A 25,993-nucleotide genomic window follows, 5' to 3' on the forward strand; every position below is an offset into this window, starting at 1 on the left:
AGAAACTGAAACCAAAACTTGGTTCCTACCAATCTATGACATCAGGATCAACCATCTAATAACATCGCAGACACCGTCACAAATTTTATGGCGTGTACATTGTTGGGCTAAACTGACGAGTGTTAACGACAGCTTGGTGCCATTTCTTGTCTGAAAAGACCAAAACCAAGCTCAAAATACTGTCCTAAAAACAGAGCAAATAGCGATGGTTTTGCATTCATAGAGGTCACACAGGCAAGGTTGGCCATAGAAATCTTCCCCTGTTGAAGCCAAAAAATGAAAGATTTTAAAATTCATCCGTGTTCGAATGAAACGCCATGCCACTGTGAAATTTGGCACAAAGGACTAGGAAACGTGAGGAACATATACCATGAACATTTCAGTGAAATCCGAGGAGGTAGAAAAAGTGCTATATGTTGGCTTAAGGTATAATATGGTTCAAGAACTTGCAAGACTATCAGCTAAATCCTCCCTACAGTCACCCTCGTTTCCAGAAAGAAGCAGTTGCAAGCTCTACTGCGCTATATATACACATATACTACATACTGCACTGCAAATATAATGGCTAGGCAGTCATCTTATGTCGCCTTCAGGCAGCTGAACAATGGATCTGCTAGTTAGCCTTTGGCAGCAATTTGTGACGTGCCGCCTAAGCCGGCTTTTAATAGCCTTATAATAAGGAATATTGCCATCAAGTTAAACCAGGGTGACACGAAGTTAAAATCTAATACAGCCCTATTTTCATTTCCATGAGCCTTGGAAGCATGTATACTTACAAAATTGCCACTGAAATGTGCACCATCCTTGAGCTGCATATATGGGTCCAGATTCGGTGGCACTTCAGAAAAGTTCCGAAAGTCATGGCAGCTGTCATTAACAGAGAGGAGAAAAGAAATGGCAAAAGAAGGAGTTAGAAACTTAGTCTACCAAAAAAAAAAAAAACGATCTCGATGAACAGCTGTCCAGATATGTTTGCCATCAGTCATCCATCATAAAACATGCGTGAGAGTATAGTTCTGTCCATTTGATGCATTAGAAGAAAACTACAGTGTAACATCATCATATGAACACTCAAATGCCAACCGTTTGTTGCGGGCACACTGGCTGTAGGATATATGAGAACCCAATGCCAACTTTAGGTACAAAACCACGCGTCAGGCACAAAACTAGATCAAATATTTGAAAATGTACCTGTTACAGTTAATTTCGAAAGTTATAAACGAACCCACTGTCAGCAAAAATAACCAAATGAATATAGCCCGGAAAACAGCTGCATACTCAGGTCGATGGCCCTTAAGGATATTGGCCATTGATTCAACAAAGACTGCCTTCATGAATCTTTCATGTTAGGCGACTGGTTGTTTTGTCCCCCTTTTAACATTTAGCTTCCAACACGGTTAGCGTTCTACTGAACAGTTTTCAATAGCACACAAAGACGTGACCAAATGCATATATGTCTTACATGCATCCAAAACATTCCAAAAATGAGCATCAAATCACTGAAGCAATCAGAGACAATGCTTCTAGTATTTGTGGGATTCAAGAGAATTCTTTTGGAACAATGTCGCTTTCAAATTTCCTTAACTGCAAGGCATTTTTCCTGCCACCACAAAAGTCGTTCAGGACACCTCAATAACAAAATGTATTAAAACACTTGATACATTGAATGCATATTAAGATATTAAAACAAGCAGAGCGCCGACTCACCGAAAGTCTTCTGATGCCTTACAGACATTCATGGCCACAAGGTCTTGCTCTTTGGCAGTGAATTTAAGGTTCCACTTTGCCTCCTCAGCAGCTTCATCTACATTTTCGATCACATCGCAGGGTGTCATAAAATCTCTGTATTCCTCCATTTCGGGTGGTGCTTTGTTCTTTCTTCTTGCAGTAGCCTGGGGAGAATATAAATACAGACTCTCAAGTGACAGGCTTACCATGATGCAAACTATGGCATGTAAAACTGAACACTAGAAAAAAGTCAGAGGGAGTAAGCTGGAAGATCTACTAGTGAAACTCTTCCCGGAGTATACGTGTTGAAGCTCATCGACTCGTTAAGAAGCCCTAAACTTGAAATAATGCACCAAAACTGTGGGAAGCCTTTGTTATCAAGCCTATAGTAAAAAACTCAAATTTTGGGTGCCTTCATGTAGTTTACAGTAGTTATAGTGAACAATATGCATTTACACTGACAAACGTTGCTAATATCAAGTGTTTTGAAAGCCCGCCTCTTTTTTTTTACTGTGACAGCTAATCTTTACGCAATGTCTAAATGCGCGCCGGTTTAAATATAAAAATGGAATCTCAAAAACGGTGCTTTTAACGCGACAGCATTAAAGGCGGCATCCTCACGAAAATCCGACATCGGCGTTGCGAGCAAAAAAATCTCAGGTGTGGTTCTGGCAGGTGGTACGGAACCATGCCCATGATTTTTCCATGCCATGCCCTGACTGGCCATCAGCTTGTGTGACGTCACGTGACCACTGCCTTCCAGCATGTCTGCATTCTGAATCAGACGCAGGTGTGCTAGTTCAGCTTGACTGAAGTGGGACTTTACTCGTATATCTATGCTTGGCAACCGTTGATGCGCAACTGTATGTTAAAGAGTACACGAAAAATATCATAGGAAAAAATTGAATTAGTAATTGTGTGCGGCGAAGTTTATGCATGCAAACAAGAATCTACAAGGGGATACCACAAATGGAAGTTAACATTGTCGCATCATACCTTAAGTGTCCCTCCAAGTTCTTACTCAAGTTTTTCATTACTTTAAACAGACTGGCTACAAACTGGTTTAGGAATATAACTATCCTGAGGCCAGCAGACCATACCAAATGTTTCTGCTTTAAAAGAATGAGGAAGACGTCATGTAATTATGGCTCAGATTTCAAACTGATTCTCCTTTCTGGGTGAGAGCGGTCTCTTAGTAATCTGATTAGGGTGTGGTACCCTGTCAATAAAGGCCAACTTCTACTGGTCCTCAGTGCCAATGCAACTGTTCACACAGACAAGACGCTAAATCAAGATTTTTCAACATTTTTCATGCCTCACCCAACAACGTTTATATACTACACATACTAATTACGAATATACGGACTGAAGCCTTTTCGAAACATACATCACAGGTTACAGGAGGGTATTAAATGTACTGCATTCTATCCGTGCATGTCTCATAAACTGCCAGGGCATTTGAGGTTAGGAACCCAATTTTTTGACAATCTGCAGCATGCCCCGGCTGGGAGAGCCAACGATCATAAAATACATTTCTATTTTACTACGTAACTGGACTGCTAGCTGTTCCTCAAGAAAAAAAAAGATCAAAGAGCATAAATGCCGAATCACCTGGCCTAAAGTGCTAGTCCGATTTGAGGCTGCCTTCTCTGCCTGTGGCTTAGCCTTGGCCGGTGCCTGCAAAGTAGAGACCAAGTTTCAGTACATCCAGAAAAGCTTTCCGCCGTGCTCACAAGTGCCCTCGGTGCAAAGTAAACCTTACCGGCCCATCGAGAGACGATCCGTCACAAGCTTTGACCGTCGTCTCAGACTTCACAAGATCCAGTGACCCACCACTCCCAGCTTCCTCCTCTGTGGAAGAGAAGAGAGAGGAAGAGCAATGCTTTCTCGCTTGCAGCAGGTCCTTCAGTTTGCTTGCTTTGCTGTCTGCCTGGGACATGTCGCTTGCGTCCACTTGAGGTGACGTGTGCCCAGATGCATCGCTGCCCACTTGTGACAAGCGTCCGTCCCTTGACCCTGCCTGAGGTAACATGATCCTAAGTTTATCCCCGTCCAGTTGTGGTGAGTGCCCGTTACTTCCACCTGTCTGAGGTGATGCTAGGAGGGGGTCATGATCTGCCTGCAATAAGCATCCGTCACTTGAACCTCCTTGAGGTGACCTAAGCCCACGGGTGTCGGTGTCACTTTGGGCATGTTGGAACTCTCTAGCATCGCATGTCGGCAAAAGCATCTGATGCTGGTGACCTTCAGCAGTCTCTTGGGATTTGGCAGTGATGGATGGAGACTCAGAGGCTGAAGTTGAAACACTCCTACCGTCCGCGGAAGAGACTGCTTCATGCTTGCCAAGACCTTTTGATGCAGCGCGCTTCAGAGACCCAGTAGAAGACTCCAATGGTTCAAATAGGGGGCTGGTTGATGAGCCCGACTGCTGCAGGGGAGAGCTTGCTACGTCAGCACGAAGACGAGTTCTCGGTGACACTTCCTCCACAGGTTTGTCCGGTGAACTCAGCTGTGCCGCACTTGGCAGGAAAGCTTCAGAGGTGGTGTCAGACGCTTCTTGCGACTCTGTGATGGCATTCTTCTGAATGCCATGGTCCAATCTGGAACCTTCTGCGCAGAGCTCAACGGGAGAGTCTGGGATTGAGGGATGTTTTTCGCTGATTTCATGCTGGATATCCTGCTCGTTTAACACATCTGGAACTGAAGAAAATGCACATAAAAAACTAACAAAAGCTGCCCTTGAAAGCACTCAGAATCAAGGAAATAGTAGAATTCTTTGCAACAATTGCTGACAATTAGCAGCAATGACAGCATCGAAACAAATTCAGCAACATACTTTAATTGCAAAATTCAGACTTTGTGACTGTACAATGAAGTCGGAAAATAAAAATTGCGTGTAACATAACTTAAGCAATGTGAAGAGGAACAGAGAGCCATGATCCATACCATGCCTAATCGAAGGTGAAAATTTCAAAACCAATGGGCAGAAAATCACTTGTGAGCAAAAAAATGCAACAAAGAAATTGTGCCATCTGCAGATTCTTTGCCTACTTGGAGCCTCGGAAAGCTCGCATCTGCTTAAAGTAGAAAAGCAACACAGCAACTGAAAATAATACAGCACAACAGACACGGAGCAAGCACAACCTTCAACGTTTGTGTGTTTTCAAGTGCTACTACGGCCCAATACACACCTTGTTCACGGCACCTCAATGGAAGCGCACTGGGTGCGGCCTGCTACATCACGCCGCCGTCAATGGGCAAGCGCGTCCTTGGGGAGTTTACAGTTGCGCCCGCTATTTCTCCTGAGGGCGCACTGTTCGGGGACACGTCACTGCCGGGGTCGCCGGCTCAGAGCGCACAGTTTGCTTCCTTTCTGGACGCGTTTGCCTCGTGTCGGCGTGGTAAACTTTTTTGTGTACGCGCGTGCAAGCTCGTTAACGTTGAGACGGGATGCGTTTGTTTTTTAAGGCGAAAGCCGTTCTAGGCTCAAGGAGCGAAAATCTGTGCGCAGAAGCTGTGGCTGTAATCTGTGTGTCGCATATCCGTGCACTGGTGTGTCAGTCGCAAAAGCAGACGTGCAAGGACGGAGGTTAAGAATGAAAATGATTGATGGTGATAGGTAAGCAATAAAAGTTATAAATAGGCATTGATAGAGGTAATGACTAATGCTAATGACTAATAATGGTTAATAATGACTAAAATGACATGTAATGACCGCAACTGATTAGAAATGAGTACAAGTGCTTAGCAATGTGTGGTAATGACTATAATATCTAGGCCTGACTCATCATTACTGCTAAAAACTACAAAATGACCAATATGTGAAAGAGTGATATGAAATGACCACTGCTGATTCTAAATGAGTAACCTGCTTAGTTATGAGTGGTAAGGGCTACAATGACTACGCAGGCAGACTCGTCATGACTGGGAAACGACCAATATACCAAACGACGACTTGGAATGATGAACTGTGGCAAACGATGAGAGGCAAATGATAGGACAAGGGTGGGCTTTCGCCGTCCTCCACTTAAGAGACACCTAAGAGACCCTCAAATTTTATCTGCAGTAGTGAGGAGTGGAAATGCACTCGCTTCCTCTGAAATGAAAGCGGCGCTGAGGTTAAAAAGTCCAGATGCTGAAGCATAATGCCCTATCAGCTGCCATTGAATTTGCTACAACGGACAGCAGAGTGGACTTGTTGGTGATTAATTATAGCTGAACAGTGCAAACAACGTGACGGGAACAAAGGAGAAGAGGACGGCACAACCGCGCTAGTTGTGCCGGCCTCTTTTCCTGTGTTCCCGTCACGTTGTTTACCCTATTTAGTTACCAAGGAGCTGGCCAGTGAACTAGGATTTTTAACGATGTGTTATGAAGCAGATGAACACGATGAGGTAGCACCAGAAGCTTTTCTCGCAGGTGTGTTGCGAGGACATATCAGAAAACGGTACGAACCGTTTTTTTTTATTTAAGCATACAATTGCTTCTAAATTTTGCCGCGCTAGTCTGAGTGGCCTTGCAAGCAAACGAGCCTGTGCATACAGCATTTGTTTATACTCTTGAAACTGTTTGAGTCGATGCGATAAACTGAAAAGCCACGTTCCACAGAAAATCTGGCGCCCGCTCTGTCGGCGGAAAGTTGGAAAAATACCTCTCTAGTAAGAAGCACGTTCGTTGGTGATATGGCCAGACACCTTTGGCGCAATGAGAACACATGACATGTTCAACGTGGCAGGAGCTGCCAAATGAGAGAAAGTCAATAAGATGTAAGGATGAAATGGGAATTATTGAAAGTGGGACCCTTTCAATAATTCCCATCGCTGGGCGGCGCTGCGGCTCCTGATGGGCAGCGCCATCTGTGGCAGAAAAATACACAGTGGGGCACCGCCGGCTTGGCTCGCTGTCTTCGCGGCGTGCGCCGCGCGCTTTCTCTCGCACGAGCACGCGCCCTGACCCTCCCCCGCAGGCACATCGCGACATGCCGCCTGCATCCCATCTTGATTACTGGACAACCTGCCGCGATTACCTTGGAGGAAGCGTAATTATAGGTGAGAAAACTTTTATTCAAGTTTTTACTGCACAGCTTACGACAGACGGCAATGAGTAAATACTGATTGTGAATGCGTTTCCCACGTTAGCGAAAACGTAGCAAGTATATTTCGAGGTGAGACTGCTATGTAATTATATTATTGTATATATAATATGTTTTAAAACTGCAAAGGTATTACCAGTACTCTGAAATAAAGCGGCTCGCTCGTTGGTCATCGTTTTGGCCTGTAGCAAGAGATTTGTATACGGTTTTGCTTTTATTATAACGACGTTACTAACGCAAATCTTGTAGTAGAAGAATAAGTTATAGTCCGAAGGAGGTGTTTCTTCAAAGGCATGAACGCTAGCAGTCTCAAAAGCACATGTGTGCTCCACGCGCTGCATGCGACATAACGGCTCGCTGGCTCGGAAGGCAGGAGAAATCACAGCGTGCACTACAATCGTGTTTTATTTCGGTTCTTATTAAATGGTTGTGCTTCATTTCTATTTGGTTTGCATTAACGAAACCTGTGACGCGAATAGGGTGCTCCGCGCGAGTGTTGTCAATCGAGCCATAACTAGGATCGCTTCTGTATTGCGCTTCCGACATTTTCGTTATGAATAATAATAATGTTGGTTTATTTATTGGCTAATTTGCCAAAATCTGTAAAAGAGTCTCCGCTCAGCAAGGCATGTCCCCCCCCCCCCCTGCCCCCTTCCAAGAAAAAAAAAAAGGTCTCGTTCCTAGATATTTTCTTCGTCTTGGGGTACACTCACACAACATTGTCGATCGTGGACGTCGCACGCTGGATATCTGTTGATTTGGTTGCTTTCAGAGCACTCGCAAAGCAGGGAGAGAGCACAGAAAAATCGGCAAAGCAAGACACGCGGGTAGCAAAGAGCTGGATATTCCTCCACCCCCTTCGCTTTGTATGCATGGTGTTAAACCACTGTACTCTTTCGATGCCTCTCCAAGCCGTCTTTATCAACTGTCGACATTTCTGAGTTTATGGAGAAGGAGGAAATTAGCTCTTTTCGTTTCCACAAAGAGCGCGACACTTCTTAGAACGCTGTCACGCGGTTGGAAAACAGGTCTTGTGGAAACGCTTCCAAAGGAATCTGCAAAGTTTCACACATGAGCCTCGTCTTTTGGCGCTTCGCCTACTATTGTGGCTGCTCATGACACAATGCTACTTAGTACCCCTGTTTCGCATCAGCGGAAGCGTTTTTGTATCGCCAAATAACCGCCAGGCGCAACTCGATCGCCGCACGTGCACAGGGAGCTAGCGGAGCGTCTGCTCCAGCGACGTCCCATCGTTTCACATTTCGCTACCATGCCAGGAACACGGCGCTGCCATCGCGCGGCGAAACTTGAGCTTGGGTTCCCTATAGGGCACATTCATACGGCTTCAGGTGCTATTTCATATAATGCGGAGGCTTAAAGCTGCATTTTAATGTTATGCGACAGAGGCAGCAATTACGGGATATGGTGAATAAGCAGGTAGCAAAAAGCGGGTACTCTAACGAGGCTCTGCAAGGAGCTTTAAGAACCCCAAGTTTTCTTTATCACTACCAGGATGTTGCGTAATTTATGCGATATTTGGTAATGATTTTGAGGCGACATGTCAGTCGTGCAAAATTCTGTTGCAGGAAATATGAGTCAACAGGACCAGTTACAGGTTGATGAAAACCAAGGATAATGGAGGCTTGATGTACCCCGCAAAGGAAGTAATCAAGCTTTGTCAGCTTACGAGCACCTTCATTAACAAGATGATGAAGTCTGAAGAGGTCCGGTGAAGTAGCAAGCTGTGTAAACTTTTGATTTCATCATTGTTTTCTCACTGTACACAGTACCTGCAGCTAATCTATGAAAACAATGATCGTGCCCATGCTGAGGCGCTATGCAAGATATTGTTAAGTTGCGGCACCCACTGATAGTGAGCTGGGCTGGAAATGTCAACTCAGCAGTGGAGCGACATTTATGGCTATGGCATAAACCTCTCTCATGAAAGGTTTGCAATCTGAAATTGGTAATTTTCTTCCTTTTTTTTGTCTGGCCATTTAATAAGCGTACTCGGCTGCTCGCTGAATCTCGGCTGCAGTTGCACGCTAAGCGTGAACATTGTTGTAATCGCAGCTAAGAGTTTCACAACAGGAACACTCGATGCGCGCTCTTCCATTGAAAATTACAAACCAGCAAAAATTTTACGGGTTTGCGAGCAGCCAATAAAAATAGTGACAAAATCTTTCGGCGTATATACGTAGCACCTTGAGGCAGACCGGCTCTATGAAGCGCGCTTAGTTCGGTCATGCAAAATGCGGGAAGCCATGACGGATAGCCTCCTGGCGTAAAAAGTTTAAGGTCTCCAACTGAGTCGAAGAACCCAGGTTATCATGTAGGTTTAACCTAATAAACATCTTCATATTTCCAATGTAACATTTGTCAAAATGAGATAGAAAGGTTGGTTACATGTCACATTTTCACAAAGGTTGCTCACAGTAGGACAATATATTTTTATTGGATAGCGCTGTCAGCTTAGAACAGGTTAACATCAATTTGTGTATAAAAGCTGTATGCAAGAATGAGTAAATGGTATGAAAATGACACACGAAATTCGCGACATAGTTAAGTGGTTATGCATTAGGCTATCATGGCAGCTGAACAGCTTCGAATTATTCACAGCCGGGTGAGATTTTCGTGTGACAAACAACTTGATCTGAATGTAACATCACGGTAATGCGAGCTCTCCAATCGAGTGGCCTTGACCCACCGTCACATTTTTTCGGGGTACACTCCAGTATACGCCTCCCTCAAAGCGCAGCCAGGCGCAGCTCTCCGCGCGCGGCTGTCCCCGAACGGTGGCGCCGCGGCGGTGGCGACGGGAAGTAGGCGCCTCCAGCCGGTTTCGGGCGACGTAGCAGGCCGCACCTAGTGCGCTTCCATCGAGCGGCCGTGCCTTGTTATACATTCAAGTATAGAACAAATTTCCACGAAATTATATTTTTGTGGCTTTTTTACTACCTGGCGGTAATTCTCACCAAGTTCAGCTGCCCCGAGTTGAGGTGCAAGTTTTTACTTAAACACAAGTAACTTAATTAAAATTATAATTAATTAAATTAACTAAATATTAACCGCTGGCTCCTAAGTTTTTCAGCCTACTCAGTCTGCTGGAACAGAGTAGCCGATGCTTAGCACCACGCGAGGTTTACGGCAGGTTCACATACCGGTGTGATCATCTTCAGAGTCTAAAGCAGCATAGTTCAGGTTGACCAGCTGTTCGTTCAGACACATGAAACTCTCGTTCCATTCAACAAACAGCCTTCCGTAGAGGCCGCCTGAAATGGCCTTGCCAAGCACTTCGACCTCCACCAAACTTGCCTCTGGAAAATAAAAAGCAAGGCACCCGTTGCGGTTCAAGTTTGTTAGCCAAACGTCACTGCAGATCGAAGAAAATGGACTAAGGTTCACGAGGTTAAATATTCCAAACATGACTGAGGCTATAAAGGGTGTGGTAGTGAAGGGCTCCGGATAATTTCGATGTAAGAAAACAAATTCCAGCCCTTACCAAACCTGTTCCATTGGCCAGAAAGGCACAAAGAGCAGCTAAAATTGCAGCATATACAAAACTATCATAAACTGAACAGGGGATCCTATAAAACAATATACACTGTACTAGCACCACATTCCAGAGAGATAAACCTAGCTGCTCAGCCAAAAACATACCTGTAATTTTATTGCAATTTCATCTGTTTTGTTTTCATAATGCCAGATGGTCCTTTACTTAACTGAGTTATTCATCAAGTTGTCCCCAGGGTAAATTAATAATGACAACCCCCAGATTACTGAATACAGCTTTTATTTTTCATGCAGCAAAGGGACTTTGACAAGCTTGTTTTTTTCTTGTTGTTTTTTGATACCTCAAAGGCCTCCGGGGCATTACATGAGGGATGGGCATGAGAGTTAAACAACAATGGTCTTGACAGCGTTCTTAAAATGAATGGCCTTGATATGATGCACGGCGTCCTGTGTTAGATCGTTCCAGTCCCGGGATGATGTGATGAAAAAAATTTGAGAGTGTGAGCGGCAGTTCTTGCGGTGGGGGTGTAGGTGATCTTATGGTGATTAATACGACTCGAGAGATGATAAGCAGGTGATATGACTGATTCTCTTAAAGATGAATAATAAAACACATGAATGAGGCACAATCGAGAAATTTTACGTCTCGTTTCAAGGCTGAGTAAGTTGGCTCTAGATTTTAAAGCAATCACATTAGTGTGTGTAGTATGAATAATCGGAATAAATGAAGTGGATAGCATGATTTTGTATTTTTTTCTAAGGTTAAAGAGAGGTTAGAATGGTGAGTATCCCATATTGCTGAAGCGTATTCTAGTTTAGGATGGACAAAAGTTAGGTATGCTAGTGATTTGATGGATGGGGTGAGAAATCTATACATTGCACCGTATCAAACCAAGGGTACGATTAGCCTCATTAGCGATGTTCATGATATGAGATGACCATGAAGGTTTTGTGTTAAAGTAATACCCAAGTACTTAGAGGAAGAGGCGGACGACACTTCAGAACCAAAAAGAGTGTATTTAGAAGGAGTATGCATCTCCCGACCATGGAGCGAAATCAAACATGTTTTGAAAATATTAAGAGACATTAACCAACGTTTGCACCAAGCTTCGATTTGGTTAAGATCTTGTTGAAGAATGTCAACGTCAGTACTGCTAGTGAGTGGGCGGTAAATTACACAATCGTCAGCAAATAAGAGGATAGTAGAGGAAATATTGGAAGGAAGATTGTTAATGTATATGATGAAAAGCAAGGGTCCCAGAACTGTACCTTCGGGAACACCTGAAATGACACCTATTGCTTGGGGAACACCTATCACTTCTGCACATTGCCAGCAATGTTCAAAGACCACTGAGGCCGCTTGCGTCACACTGGCATTAAGCTTCAATATGAAATCGACAAGCTTTTTATGCTAGCAAGAGGGAAGAAATGAACTTGCCCTATATGCATACAAGCAAACAGAGCAGAAATGACGCTGAACGAGAAAACAAAATTAAAAATGCAAAGGATAAAATGCATTAAAGCAAAGGATGTTCGGGATCATTAGGAAGAGAAAGTTCAAGCATTGTTTTGCTAAACCCCTTTTACACATGTAACTGAAAAAGTCCGAGTTACTAATTACATATGGATATGCGCTTCTGCACATTCACGGTCAGTCAACTTACTCTTCAGCATTGAGGTAACATATTCCGTGGCAGCAACACTCCACTGGCCATCAGGATTCCTTGAAGCAGAAAGTGACATTAATTTGACATGGCTGAGGCTCCCTGATGGTGGCATGGTATTTACGAAAGCGTAACTGCAACCCTTCAAAAGAACCTTGAAAATCAGTTTTCTGCTGCAAGCCAGCTCCAAATTCCACTCGTTCTTTTTTTTCTCACTCTCACAGTCAGCAACAGTGACCAGCGAAACTGAACTGTTCACAGCAACATTTGTTCAAAATCTTATTTTATCCCCTTCTTTGGGTCTAGATGCAGCTTCAGACAAACAAAGGCTTTCCATCGGACTGAGAGCCCTACGCTAACACACTATAAAGGGTGCAAAAATAGTAAAAAGAAGGCAAAGTATGTCACTTTCTGTTGGTATATAGCTAGTGAAAATATGGTACCAGTACAACAAGGCATCTTTAATGATCAGTGATGACCAATAAATTAGCTGCCATACAACGAAAATTCATTTACTTTCTCAACACCACTGAAGCTTCAAAATATTGTTCAACGCCATACACTACAACCATATTCGTATTGTTGCTGTTCCTAGCAATAGTGTAGCAGAAAACATCCTTACTGCTTTGCTCTACGGGAAGTGGGCTGAGATTTTGGCAGTGCAGGTCGCAGCCCAGACAGCGAAAATTCAATGCACTGGAAGGGAACTTTGAGAACCCTCTTGCTGGGCACCTCGCGTAACCTGCCAGAAAAGAGAGAAGGACGTAGAAGAGCGGCGTCATTAACAGTGACTCGAGAAGAAAACACAAAGTACCATTATTCCCGGCGTAACTTAAATGCTGGTGGAAAGGGTGTCAGCATGGCTTATTTACGCACCAACTATATTAGTGGCCGAAAACAACTGCACAAGTTGCACGAGGACATCGTCACATGATGTTACCTGAAACGTTTTCTCACTAATCACAGTGAGCATATCATTTACATTTAATATAAGGCTGAAACTTATTCTTTTCTAGAGCTGCAGCAAATGCATGTGATCTAGATACATAAATATAAATATGCAGTTTATGTTTAACAGCCTTGTTTTGCCGTTTAATCTTCCTTTGGGGTAATGAAGTGTTTGCTGACCAAGTCTGGGGCAAAATTGTTTATTAGCAGCAAAAGACTACAAGCACGGCAGACAGTCATGCAACAGAGAGAGAGCGAAGAGAGTTCAGCGTCCTTGTGCAGCTTCGGACATGCGGAGGAATACGGGGATGAGATGTTGAGCGAAATATGATGCTCAGGTAAGACAGGAAGTAATATACAGGAAGTGGTGCTTGGAGCGGCAGCACTACGATACACAACAGGTGATTTAGCTTGCTCTGCTGTAACCAGATCCAACCTTTGTTAAAAGCCCACCTTTTATCCTTTTCGTCGCTTTCCTTGGCTGAACTGACTATGATTTGAGATCTGACATCTTTTTGTCTAATGCATCACTTGCCCGATACCATTTGGAAATATTTCCTTAGTACTGGCTTCTCTCATTTCTGTCAAGGCAACAAGAAGATAAGCTTATTTCCTGTAATTATATCCATCGCATTATCACTACAGCTTTAACTGCAGGCCGAGACTGTGGCGTGGATGTTAATGCTGCCCTAATACTGCTGAAAATTCAACGAAGCATTTTTGTTTTATTTTTTTAAAGAAGGCAATAATAAAGGCAAATACAAGCACATACAGGTGACATTCTGTGCACAACACAAAACAAACACGACGCAACGCCACATTTTTTCCTAATATCTAAAGTGCTTTTACGGAAACTGAAATAACTGGAAAGCATGCTAAAAAGATGCATAAAAGGAACAATGCATAATCAGCAAAAATGGCGAAACAATGCACGAAGAATGGGCACAGAAATAAACTGCACATTATGCTATCTCCTGTGAAGCATTCATGCTGAGCAACCAGGAAAAATAAAAAGTGTAAAAACCTCATCAGCACAAACATGCTTTTTCAAAACTCCCAGCACCAAACTATACAAACATAATATCAAGACAAGACAAGTGGACATCAGTAACCTGATGAGACTGAAACCACACTTTCTAATTTAACTGAAAAAAAAAGAAATGAAAAGCCACATACTGCTCTCTCTTCACCAGGAGCTCTTCACCATAGTCGACCAGGGTGACCCTGGCAGGAAAGAAGTACATATATATCGTCAGAAAATGCGAGGTATTATACAGAAAATGTGAAACACTAATATGTAACGTACCAGCATCAACTTGAACAGTTCCATACTCATTCAAGTATCAGAGAAAACTGCTGCACCAATTACCAATCATGCAATGATCTGAAATCAGAGTATGGAATATGGTCATCTAAGTTGAAAATAATAGCGCGCAAAGAAAGACAGGACGAGCGAGTGGACACGGAGCGCTAACTATCGACTGAGATTTTATTGCATTATCAGGTGCAAATATATACATTTCCAAAATATAGAAGAAAGAAAGAAAAGAACAGAACATTGACAACCACTACCGAAGCGCATGGCCAGCACCTGCAGGCACCACCCTTTCGCACCAAAAATTTAAAGTTCTCTTATTCACCGTGATAATGACAACATGCTGACACATCCAGGTCCTGTCTGAGCTAACTTGGACGCTTCAACAGTCTTTTGAGTGAGTTGGTCGCGGTGAAAGTAGATTAACATAGTTTTCTCGAACGCCATTTGGCAGGAAGGCCTACTGTCACACGTTCTGCAATGCTCGGCCAAATGCCCGTCTACGGCATCACTGCTGACTTTCTTTGAGCGCTCTTTCAGGTTTACATTTAAGCACCTGCCCGTTTGCCCAATGCAGGATTTCCCACATGACGTGGGAATCGTGTCCGGTTGCAGGACAGATCGTTATGTGAACAGCTCAACCTGACAAAGTGCATAGAAAGTAGCAACAAATGTTACAAATACAAATGTTTTTCTCTGCTAAAAGGCATAAGATTGAATGCCCGTTTCGTGTCAACCTCTCTGAGTCTGGCTCGTGGCAAAAACGTGAGGCGGACTATCCGCAGACGGACTTGAATTAATACAGTAGAACCCCGCTGATACGTTTTTCATGGGACCGTAAAAAAAAAACGTAAGAGCCGGGAAACGTAAGAGCCGGGAAGTAGGACAAATTGAAAAATGACAGTAGTGGGCAACTGAATGCATTTATTGCCATGTTATCACTTGAAGAAGTCATGCAGCGTTGTCTGTCGCATCTTTTCGCGTCCGGTGAGCACAACTCGCTTCTCCAAAAGTTGCAGTGCCATGTGGCTCTCGCGATCGTCGCGAACGTACCTTCTGGGAAGGTCCAATGCCGCCACAGCCGATGTAAACGTCGGTTCCGGCTGCGGCGCATCCTCCTCCTCCTCTTCCTCTTCGTCGCCACTGTTGTGCGCGTCTACACACTCGGCCACGATCTGGTCGATAGTCATCATCTCGGAGGTGGCAACGGCATCATCCACAGACATGTAATCGTTGCACACGATCCCGTTCGCGCCAACCGCTTCCATGGCCGTGTCCAGTTCGCAGTCCTCGGGGGTTCCAGGGTTGTCCACGGTTCCTGGTTCTGCTGCGCTGTCTGCGTCGCCGAAGCACTTCGCAAAGCAATTCCTGACCGTTGTGGCGGTGACAGCACTCCATGCCGTGACCAGATAGTGCATGGCATCCAGGATCGTAATGCCAGTTGGCTGTTGCCCGCGGTCCACAGAGGCCAGGGATCGCTTCACGATGCATTTCCTGTAAAAATGCTTCACGTTTTTGATGATGCCAGCATCTAAGGGTTGAAGGTGGCTGGTCGTGTTGGCCGGAAGGTAAACCACCTTGATGTTCCGCAGCGACGTAGTGTCCTTAGGATGCGCGGAGCAGTTATCTAAAAAAAGGACGACTTTTCTGTCCTGACAGCCCATATTCGAGTCCATGTACGTGAGGAACTCGTCAAAAATTGCGCACGTCATCCAAGCCTTGCTGTTGTTCTTGTAGTGGCAGGGCAGGTAACGTATATTCTTTAGGCAACGCGGGTTTCGAAATTTGCCGATGACATACGGCTTCATCATCTCGGAGCCATCCGAGTTGCAACACAACAAAACGGTGAGACGGTCTTTGCTGCATTTTCCGCCGTGGCAAGCCTCGCCTTTCAAGCTAAGCGTCTTCGAGGGCTGTACTTTGAAAAAGAGGCCCGCTTCATCGGCATTGAAAATGTCCCTAGGTTCGTAGCCGTCAATAATGCGCGCCACGGTCTCTTTCCAGCTGCCTACAGTAGCCACGTCCACGCTTGCAGCCTCCCCATTCACGGTTCGGTAGCAAATTCCGTGCCTTCGTTTAAATCGGTCGATCCAGCCGTTTAACGCACTGAAATCGACGATCCCGAGCTTGTCTGCTATCTCCAGTGCTTTTTCGCGCAAAATGGTGCCATCAAAATTAACACCTGCAGCTCTGGCTTGCTTGAACCATTTGTACACCGCCTCGTCAAGCTGCACGTGCTCCGCACCGCGGGCTTGCTTGCTTTTGATGTCAAAGGACCAGGCATTTGCTTCGATCTCGTTTCTTTTCGAAACAATAGAGTTGAGGGTGGATGGCATAAGTCCCAGTTCCTTAGCGATGCACACCCGCTTCCGCGTTGGGTTTGCATCCACAGTGCGGAGAATATTCAGTTTATCCTCCAAGGATAGCGCTTTGCGCTTTCTTGATGCCATCTTGCTGTATTTACGTGCTGAACGGTTGGCACGCGCCAGGTGGGCGATTGAGTGCGCTGGACGCGTGTGCACACGACCGCGGAACGAATTCACAGCTGGAAAATACACGCGGAAAGAGTCCTAAGCTCGGCAATCGTGAAGCCAGTCGCACACACACCAACCGCACAAAGGATGGAGCATGGAGTAATGAAAGACAGCAAGACGCAAAAAAAAAAGCGCAACTACTGCTGCTGATGATGATGACGCAGCCTGCCCAAGCGTCACTAGTGCCCTCTGTAGACAAGCCAGCAACGCTAGGCCAAGCCAGGCCAAGTCAATTCGCCGAAAAAGTAAACATGGCCGTCGCTGCTTGTTTTTCGGGTTGGCTTGGGGTGCGAGTTCACAACGTATCATGCGGGAACGTGTCCCAAGCTACGACGTAACAGCGGGGTTTCTAATACATGGATGTCTATGAGAGTCATGCTGGGACTCGACCACAAGGACGTAGCAGCCGGGAAAACGCAGCACCCGGGAACGCAACAGCGGGGTTCTACTGTATTAAGTTCGATTAATCCTTTCCTAACGAAGGATTCTGCAGCAGTTATTAATTTTTTTAAATCCTACGATCACAAAAAGATCACAAATTTTTCAGAGGATACTAAAGACTTGTTCTCCTCGTTGCCCTATAAAGGCTTGCTATCTTGTGTCGAGGCCACCCATCGACCAAAGCGGAGCTGTCGACTTCCAGAATGCCTGTGGTGTGACGATGGAGGGTTTTTTTAGAACATTTATCAGTATACTTGACATCCACTTTTGTTAATTATGACAATAACATTTACCTGCAAAAGCAGAGTGTCTGCATCGGGTCCTGCATAACGCTTAAGTGATTTGTTTTTAGCTCATTGTGACAAGGCTCTACATGAGTGGCTAGCTGATCTTGAGATTTAAGGTGTTTTTCGCTATGTGGATAATTTTTTAATTTTTATTCACACCGCTATTTTTACTGACCCCTTTGCCGGAGGAGGTAACTGCCTTCATTCGAACGACGCTTTTGTCATGCGAATTTTAGATTCTTTTGGTGTGTGTTTCAACCCGTTAACGTTCACGTGTAAAATGCCTGAGAATGACGCTCGAGGTTTTTAGACTTGCGGTTGCAGTTTAGGAATGATCATGTGTATTGACTCCTTAAGCTTAGAGCCAATAAGCCTCCTCTGCCATACTGTCAGCACATTCAAAGCTTGCTCAAAGAAATGTCGCGTCTTTTTTTCTGCTCAATGCTCTTCAATAGTCACGCCTTCATGTAACAGGTTAAAGTATTGGCATGCAAGTGGCACGGTTGGAGACGGCGGACTTTCCTAGACAAACAATTGCTTCAGTAGCTGAAAGCTTGCATAGAAAAAAAAAAGGTGAAGGTGAAGATGGTGTTCACGACCCCCGATAGATTGCGGAACTTGTGCAGGATGACTTTCCCTATTAAGAAGCGTAAGCCCGGCTGTACTATCAGGCACGGGGAGACCTTTGTCCCTTGCCGGCAGGAGGTGGCCTACAACTAAATTCCCTTGTAATGCGGGAAATTCTACATCGTTAAATGGGCAGGTGCTCAAATGTACGCCTGAAAGAGCATTCAAAGAAAGTCAGCAGTGTTACAGTAGATGGGCATTTGGCCGAGCATTGCAGAACGTGTGACAGTAGGCCCTTCTGCCAACCGATGTTCGAAAAAACTGTGGTAATCTGCTTTCACCACAACCAACTCACTCAAGAGATTGTTAAAATGCCGAAGATTATGCAGGCAGGACCTAGATGTGTCAGCATGCAGTCACTATCTCTGTGAGTAAAAGAAATTAAATTTTCGGTGCGAACGGGTGATGCCAGCAAGTGCTGAGCATGCGCTTCGGTTGTGGTTCTCAATGCTCCGTTCTTTTCTTTTCTTCTTTCATTTTTCGGGAATGTATATATTTGCACCTGGTCATACAATAAAATCTCAACTGATGGTTAGCGCTCGTCCGCGTCCACTCGCTCGTCCCATCTTCCTTCGTGCACTACTATTTCCAACTTAGAATGAATCACCAACATGCCCAAATTTATTCTCTCCTTAAGATGGTCACCTGTTATGCCATCATCACCACCACCACTGCCAGAGGACCTAGTGCAATCCAAAGTGATTTAGATTCAAACATGAGCAGTGGATTCCACCATGAGTACAGGAAATGACCTTGTGCCACGGCACTTTTTAGGCAAAGATGCCCTTACACCATAAAAATCCACTACCGGTCATTCTTGTCCAGTAACACCAGACCCTTCATGCATGCTCTAAGTTCGTGACCTCGTAGCTCATTTGGTACACTTTCAGCGTTCAAAAGTTGAATATCCGATTTCCACCTCTGCCAGCAGTGGCAGTTCCTTTTACTATTTTAAATATACCACTTCAATTTTGTCGATGAAACTCTGCTCGGGAAGCAAGTTGCAAGCCTCCATAAGAAGTGTGAGACTATGAGCATGAGCCTAGCTGATATGGCTTGTTCGTGTGTTCTTTTGTTTCCTTGGAAATGAATTTGAATTTCCAAGTGAAGGTCAAGCGGAGGTCGGCAGTCGGATTGTTGCAAAGCCCACATCAAACACACTGTTGAATGAATTTTTAAGTAAAAAATGATGACTGCAAGTGCCCGCAAGGAGAGTTTATGTCAGGATGCTGATTTAAAATAATCATATCTGTTGTTTCTATGGGCTTTAGCGACTCCATGCAGACTATACCTGAAGTCATAAAGAATGACCATACATTACTCGCCAAACTCATTTTCAGATGTACCTATATTGTGATGCCCCATATGAACTAGAGCACAAAAAGTTGACCCTTGCTATTACAACTACATACACACACGCACAAAACAAAGTTAAAGCTCGAAAGTTTGCAGCATCTCCATCACATTTTATGCTTTCATTTAGAAATACTGTCAATCTCCCATATAAACAGATACAAACCCAAATCACTTTAGCTGAAAATGTGCCCCAAGTAAACCATGCAAAGAGATGAGCAATAAGTTTCACAAGCACCCACAGCCCTCACATGAAACCCAGCCCACGGGTAAACAAAGGATGACATATTTTTCAACGCAGCTTTTGATGATGGCAATGCTTACTGAAGGCTTCCCACTTTGCACGTAAAACTGTATGCCACAGAGCCAAAGACAACTAACAGCGCTTTAGCATGTGTAACAAAACGAGCACTCATACTGTAAGACACACTGAAAAGGACTCACTCCACTTTGTAGTCACCCTCATTGTCCACAACCTTGTTGACCAGTGCCCGGTACCACTCCTTTTCCTTTGGCTTGTTCACTAACACGACCTACATGCACAAAACAAAAGCGTAATGAAGAAAACCCTGCAACAATGGTCAAGAGTCTGGTTTAGCTGCAACATACAACTACAGCAGTGAATACCTTTGAACACTTTCTCAGAATAACAGCTTGTGGGGCGAGTTGGTGCGTAATACCCAGAACTGCGGCGCAACATGGACAAACACGTAGAGAGAAACACAACACAGGCATACACTATCAACTGTAGTACAAAACAGAACCGGGCTTCCTCTTTCACACTCAGCCACCACTACCTCCTCTACTTCCAAGTACATCACACTTATATACCTCTTCTTTCTCAAGCAGATATGTCTAGCCAACAATAAATGTTAGCAACAAGACAACCACAACTTCTGCCACATAAACACAAACTAGAAAAATCACCAGACACCTGCAGCTGCCATGAATCACGTTCACGTTCATTCCTAATACATCTAAACAACGAGTCCGGTTTGTGAGTTTTAACGAAAAAAACACATAAAGCCCCCTTCTTTCAATCGCTATCACCTTGGCCAATCTGGTCTGCTGAAGCTCATTCATTACATACACGATGGCTTTTGCTCTACTAGCTTTCTTCGTCACAAGCGCAAAATACTTCTTAATTGCCTGGATTGCCTTCTCTTCTGGGAACACTTTTTTCCTTCTTCAGAGCTATACTTGCCTACTTATGTGATCCCTGAATATAAAGTCAAACAAAATATTAATTTAAATCGTAGTATTGATCTATAAAACAACTATTCCCTTCATTAAAAGGTCCCTATATCCAGTTCACATTTTGCTGTGAAGATGCCAAAGTCACTACTAAAACAGTTAACGATCATCATCAGGCTAACTCTCATGACGATGGAAGACAAAGATCTCTCCCAAGCACCGTAGATTAATTATCCCTGCCCTGTACATGCTGCAGACACCCTGTCTCCCATAAAGAAAAAACTTTTCTCCTTCATCCTGCTCTGAACAACAAAAATGTTTTGCAATCCAATTCAATTCCAATTCAGCCTGCTTTCCCCCTCCTCCCCTCAGAAAAAATTTCAATCTAGGTTATTCTAACTCTACTAGCAATTAACTTAGTAAATACCCTGTAAACAATGGACACAGAGCTGATCGCGCCAGCAATTATTCAAATTCATGACATCTTTCTAACCGACTGCGGTAATGCTGCATAAATTCATGCATAAAGTCTAAAGCCGAAAAGCATGGATAAACTATCCATAATCTTTGCCATCAGATGCTGTGAACTGCAACTCAGACAAATACTTCATAGAGCATGTTAACCGCACTGAATTGATATTGTTGCTATCGTGGTGCGCCTGTGATGATGAATTTTTACTTCGCGTCTCTTTGTGACTACACTCGTTTCCCTCATTCAATCCACTATTATCATTTTGCCCCCTTTGTATCCACTTCTGCATGGGACTAAAAGTATAAATACATAAATAAATAAATAAATGCAATCTCATAGAAGTATAAAAAAGGCCAGGTCAATGAACTCGAAGAAAGCATAAGGGAATACGACCTAAAGGAAAGTTTCTATTTTTGTAGGTGTTCCATGTTTATCAATGAGAAATCGGTATACAGTAATCATTTTTTCCCCCGAAAGGAAATTGATCAGAAGGTAGAAAAAAACACGATCACATGCTTTCGGTGGTATATAAAATCACAGATAGATAGATGGATTTATTGAAAGGAAAAGGCAGAGAGGTTGGCCCGAATAATTCAAATCTGGCCTGCTACTCTGCACTGGGGAAGGGGAAGGAGAGAAGAAGGTCATGATGGATGACGATGTGGGAGAAGGCATATGAAATATATATACAGACACAGCAGCTTGCTTTACAAACGTGAATCAAATCACATTTTTAGTGTGTCACATACAGTGCTCCACCAACTAAGCCATAACGGCCAATACCAAATTTTCTACTTTCAAGGTCATTTATGTTGAATGTAACTTCTTGCCTCCACCATAGCAGCCAATATTCCTAAATTCACCTCTAAGGATGGTTAGATTCAACATAAATTCTCTCAAATGCAGACGACAGAACAGCTGCTCTCGCAGTTCAATTGACGGAACGTCACATATATGCTACATGTGGAGGTAGCGAGTTTGGTTCAGTTTCCTTCTATTTTCTAATTATCTTTAAAGTAAAGATGGTGACAGTGCTAATATATTACTACATTATTATTGATCAACATCTCACAGACAAAAAGACAGGAACAACCCCCCCCATTGGCTATCCTCAGTTTCAGTAACAATTAGCCTTTTTTACAAGTGTACAAATGTATGAAATTTGTATTTTTGTCTAGAATGAGCGGCAAATCACATGGTAGTATTTTCAAAAATCTTTGCTGGAACAACAGTCCTCTCACATAAACGGACCTCCCCTGCAAACCGATTTTAAAATGTCTTGTTTAATTTAATAATTTGTTTAATTAATAGCCTTAACATATTAAAGGTTGAATTAAAGGTAACCTGTACTGTAAGCACAGTCAGAGGAGTTGCACCGATCAGATGCTAACAAGTAGGGACACTGCACTAGTTAAACCTTAGTTAAGCAACAGGTGACAGTAACTTCGCCTATAGGGAAGACAAGTGTTTCATGTCAGACTTGAGTAACCAATCAAGTGGTAATTACCAGTACTTACAGATCCAATCTCAGGTGACATTTCGCTTGAAAGCTTGACATCTTGTTTTTTCAAAAGTTTCTTGATCTTTGACTCCATGGTGATGAACTCTCTTCCAACCTGAGACATATAGGGGCCTGGAGATTCCTTCACCAAAAAGTGAGTAGGTGAGAGCACCTGCAGATACGTAATTTAATTTCATGACTTTCGTTTCAAAATATGAAATCGTAGTGGCAGTAATCTGATGATACATGTACACAGGCTGAATGAAGTCTATCAATCTGAAAGGGCACATTTTTTGAAGTCTAGGTTTTCTGGACTATAAAACAAAGACAAAACATAATTTGGTGGACACGAAATGTACCTACGAGTAATATCATAGGCATTCATAATAGAACTGAAACCTCCACTTTTGTCACAGCAAAACTTCATTGCCACTTAATTTCTGCACATATAGCATCTTAGAAATATGTTTTCTAAAATATTTTTCGCAGCAATAACACTCGCCAAGAGTATACTCTGCACAGAAATTGTTTTTACTTTCTTTTCTCAGCAAAAACACTAACAAACGTACATCAATATATACATCACTGCAAACGCTGTCATTAGTGTCGAAGCAGGCAAAAATTTACTGGCATAATTTCAAAACTTCTCACACCTGTTGGTCCCATGTTAGTCATTTTCTTATTGATTCTGGAACACGTCAGTTGAACCGAGACGCGACTTCGACGTACGCCAGCGAAGATCGAATAGATGCTTCTTGCTGGACTGCTGCGAGCTCGTGCAAGCGACATGCATATAAAATTCGCAGTTCATGCAAATGCTGTGAACATCAAGGGCAATTCATAAACCATCACCACTCCGTTTCCGCTGCTGCCCGTCTCAGAAGAAGCGATGTTTTCTGACGCGTGGTTCGCCTAGCCTTCGTTGCCGCGGTCCTTTACGCAGCTGTGCAGACAGCATTTCCGCAGCCTTTACGTCCGTTCTAACCGTTTTCGCCAGAAACTGAGCTCTCTGCACGTGAACTTCGTAAGATGCCTCCAGGAATACTATTTTCCCCCAGTTTTCACAACCGAAACCTCTTAAATTCCCTACATTCAGGGAATGTAGGGAACGCAACTGCGCAGCGCGAGTTGTGAATCAGTAGAATTGCAGTACTGTTTTCTCCAACCGCAATCAAGTTCCACATTGAATTTAAAATCGAAATATCCATCTATTATTGTTACACCTCTGGTATCGATTACGCCGAAGGAAAAATGTAGCACTATGTGCGCGCTTGTGACAGCAGCGCGTACGTATACAACCACAAATGACATTATGCGCACGTAAGAGAAAAGAAAGCATCCACGTTCACGAAAAATCGAAGTACACTCAAATTTATTCCCCCTTAAATTTATATGTGGATGTTGTTTCTCCTCCGTGCTCCTGCAAATCAAAGCTACTCAATAATAAGCAACCTAGAATTTGTTTCTGGGCCGCGTCCACGAAGACGCGACAACACAATTCATACAGCAGGCCCGAAGAACCGAAACAGTTATAACGCCATTTATAATTCTGCTTGACTGCTCGAGAAAGGTAGTCGAATAAGATCATAGACTCTTATTTACCTTTCGTTACCAGCCTCTACGCAGCCGTGGCCGACGCCGATCATGCATGGGTGAAGTATTCTAGTACACTTTATGGTGCACGCGTATTCTAGATTACTGTAATTGAGGTGCTATCAACTGATCCCAGCTGGACCTTTCGGTTTTACCTAATGGAGACTACCATCTGTGTGAATCAGTATAATTTTCAAACTTAGCTAGGTTGCGTGCGCCTTCTGCTTCTGCAAGCGGAGCTCTAAACCGGCATCTGAGTTTGATTTTTTTTTTTCCAGATACAGCAAGTCAGCACCACGTGAACATGCTGTACGCAAATTACAACCTGTATCTGCAAACCAGAAAATTAAACGAGCGCTGAGGAACCCGTCCACGAAAGGTTCGCCGCATGATCGGCCGACAATCCTGAAACGCGCACCTGTGCGACGCAGGCGCGTCCCCCGTGCAAATTCGCGAACGCTGAGCTTGCTCTCGAAAGTTGATTACCACTTTTCGACCACGTTATCGTCACAATTAAGTCAAACACAAATTTAAACACCTCGCGCCTTCGAAAACAACAGTGTGTATATCTTCCGCGGAACGTTCGTATGGAATACCGTTCCGGAAAGCTTACCTTCAAAACTGTAACGCTCACTCTTGGCTTCCATCCTTGGTCGGTCCTGAACGACTCCATCACCAACGGCCCGCAACGTAGAACTCCTCGTGATCAGTAACCACGAACACGACTTAATGCACAGTGAAAAGAACTGCGCTATCACTTCGGAATGAGATCCTTACCGGAATGAGATCCACCAGTGCCTCCTGGAGACAATGCTTACAACCACTGCAGCGTCGAGCCAGTCTCCATACAAGCTCCGCAGCACGGTGCTCCATAGATGAAATTGGCGGTCTGTTTCACTGTGGGGGCGCTAGCGTTATGTGTTACGCGAGCGCGAAACATTTGCATGCGCGATTTGCATGCGTAGCCCTTTTTTTTTTTTCATTTTCTATTGGTTTGAAACATCTTCAAGACCGTTAAAATGCGCGGAAATTGCCTGCAAGCGGCTGCTCCACTGGCGCGAGGAGCGTCTGCTATCACGGCCTCCGAGATCGCCCCGCGCTGCCCACTTTTCGCGCTCGTGGAAGAAATCTTGGAGGTCATGTTGCTAGAGAATAACTTCGGGACGGGGCCGCGAGACGAAACTACAATATGCCCTATTGGAAAAGGAAGTGGGAGGTGGTATGGCGGAAGGAAAAACCCCCAACGATCCAGGCACGGATAATCGGGCACTGGATCCGCACGTATGATGATATGCCGCTGTCGCTAGCGGTTCTAGACACTGAGGACACTGCGACTGCGATGACTCCCGAACTCCGTGAAATGAAAGAATTAGCGACATCTCCTTCCCCCTCCTCTCCCTCTTCCGTTTCCATTTTCCGCAAGCTCGCCAACACGGCGCGGCGCCAGTGACTTTTTTTTTTTTTTTAAGTAATGAGAATATAATTTTTCGTTTTTAACTGGCGATGCGCGATAGCGCGTGCGTCAGCTTGGAGTGGCTCTCATTTTAAGACAGAGAGCGCCGACTTCCTTCGGATCCTCGGATAGCACCTACACATCCTACACCTACACCCCACCTACACATCCCCCTCCCTTAAGGCTACTCAATTAATTTTTGCACTCACTCGCTCACACCGTTTCCTCCGTTATGCACAATGCACGGTGGTACAGTGATTAGCTTTATGGATGTTTCC

The 25,993-nt window shown here is 44.1% G+C and overlaps 1 protein-coding gene across 1 annotated transcript in view; it reads right to left on the reverse strand.

The window, feature by feature from the left end:
* Positions 1-23,608, reverse strand: part of LOC146179268 (uncharacterized) — a 77,486-nt gene extending 53,878 nt beyond the window's left edge. Inside the window, exons 1-11 of the mRNA XM_084578939.1 lie at positions 23,522-23,608; positions 22,686-22,841; positions 19,947-20,035; positions 14,122-14,169; positions 12,620-12,739; positions 11,998-12,056; positions 9,982-10,137; positions 3,491-4,428; positions 3,340-3,405; positions 1,708-1,892; positions 777-867 (exon numbers count right to left, since the gene is read on the reverse strand). Coding sequence (XP_084435065.1) covers positions 777-867; positions 1,708-1,892; positions 3,340-3,405; positions 3,491-4,428; positions 9,982-10,137; positions 11,998-12,056; positions 12,620-12,739; positions 14,122-14,169; positions 19,947-20,035; positions 22,686-22,793 — 1,860 coding nt within the window. The 5' untranslated portion in view covers positions 22,794-22,841; positions 23,522-23,608. The remainder of the gene's footprint in view (positions 1-776; positions 868-1,707; positions 1,893-3,339; positions 3,406-3,490; positions 4,429-9,981; positions 10,138-11,997; positions 12,057-12,619; positions 12,740-14,121; positions 14,170-19,946; positions 20,036-22,685; positions 22,842-23,521) is intronic.
* Positions 23,609-25,993: the final 2,385 nt, after the last annotated feature.

The sequence above is a fragment of the Amblyomma maculatum genome, chromosome 9, assembly GCF_055883805.1.
Source record: "Amblyomma maculatum isolate TAMU_Amacu chromosome 9, ASM5588380v1, whole genome shotgun sequence".
Classification (NCBI taxonomy): Eukaryota; Metazoa; Arthropoda; class Arachnida; order Ixodida; family Ixodidae; genus Amblyomma; species Amblyomma maculatum.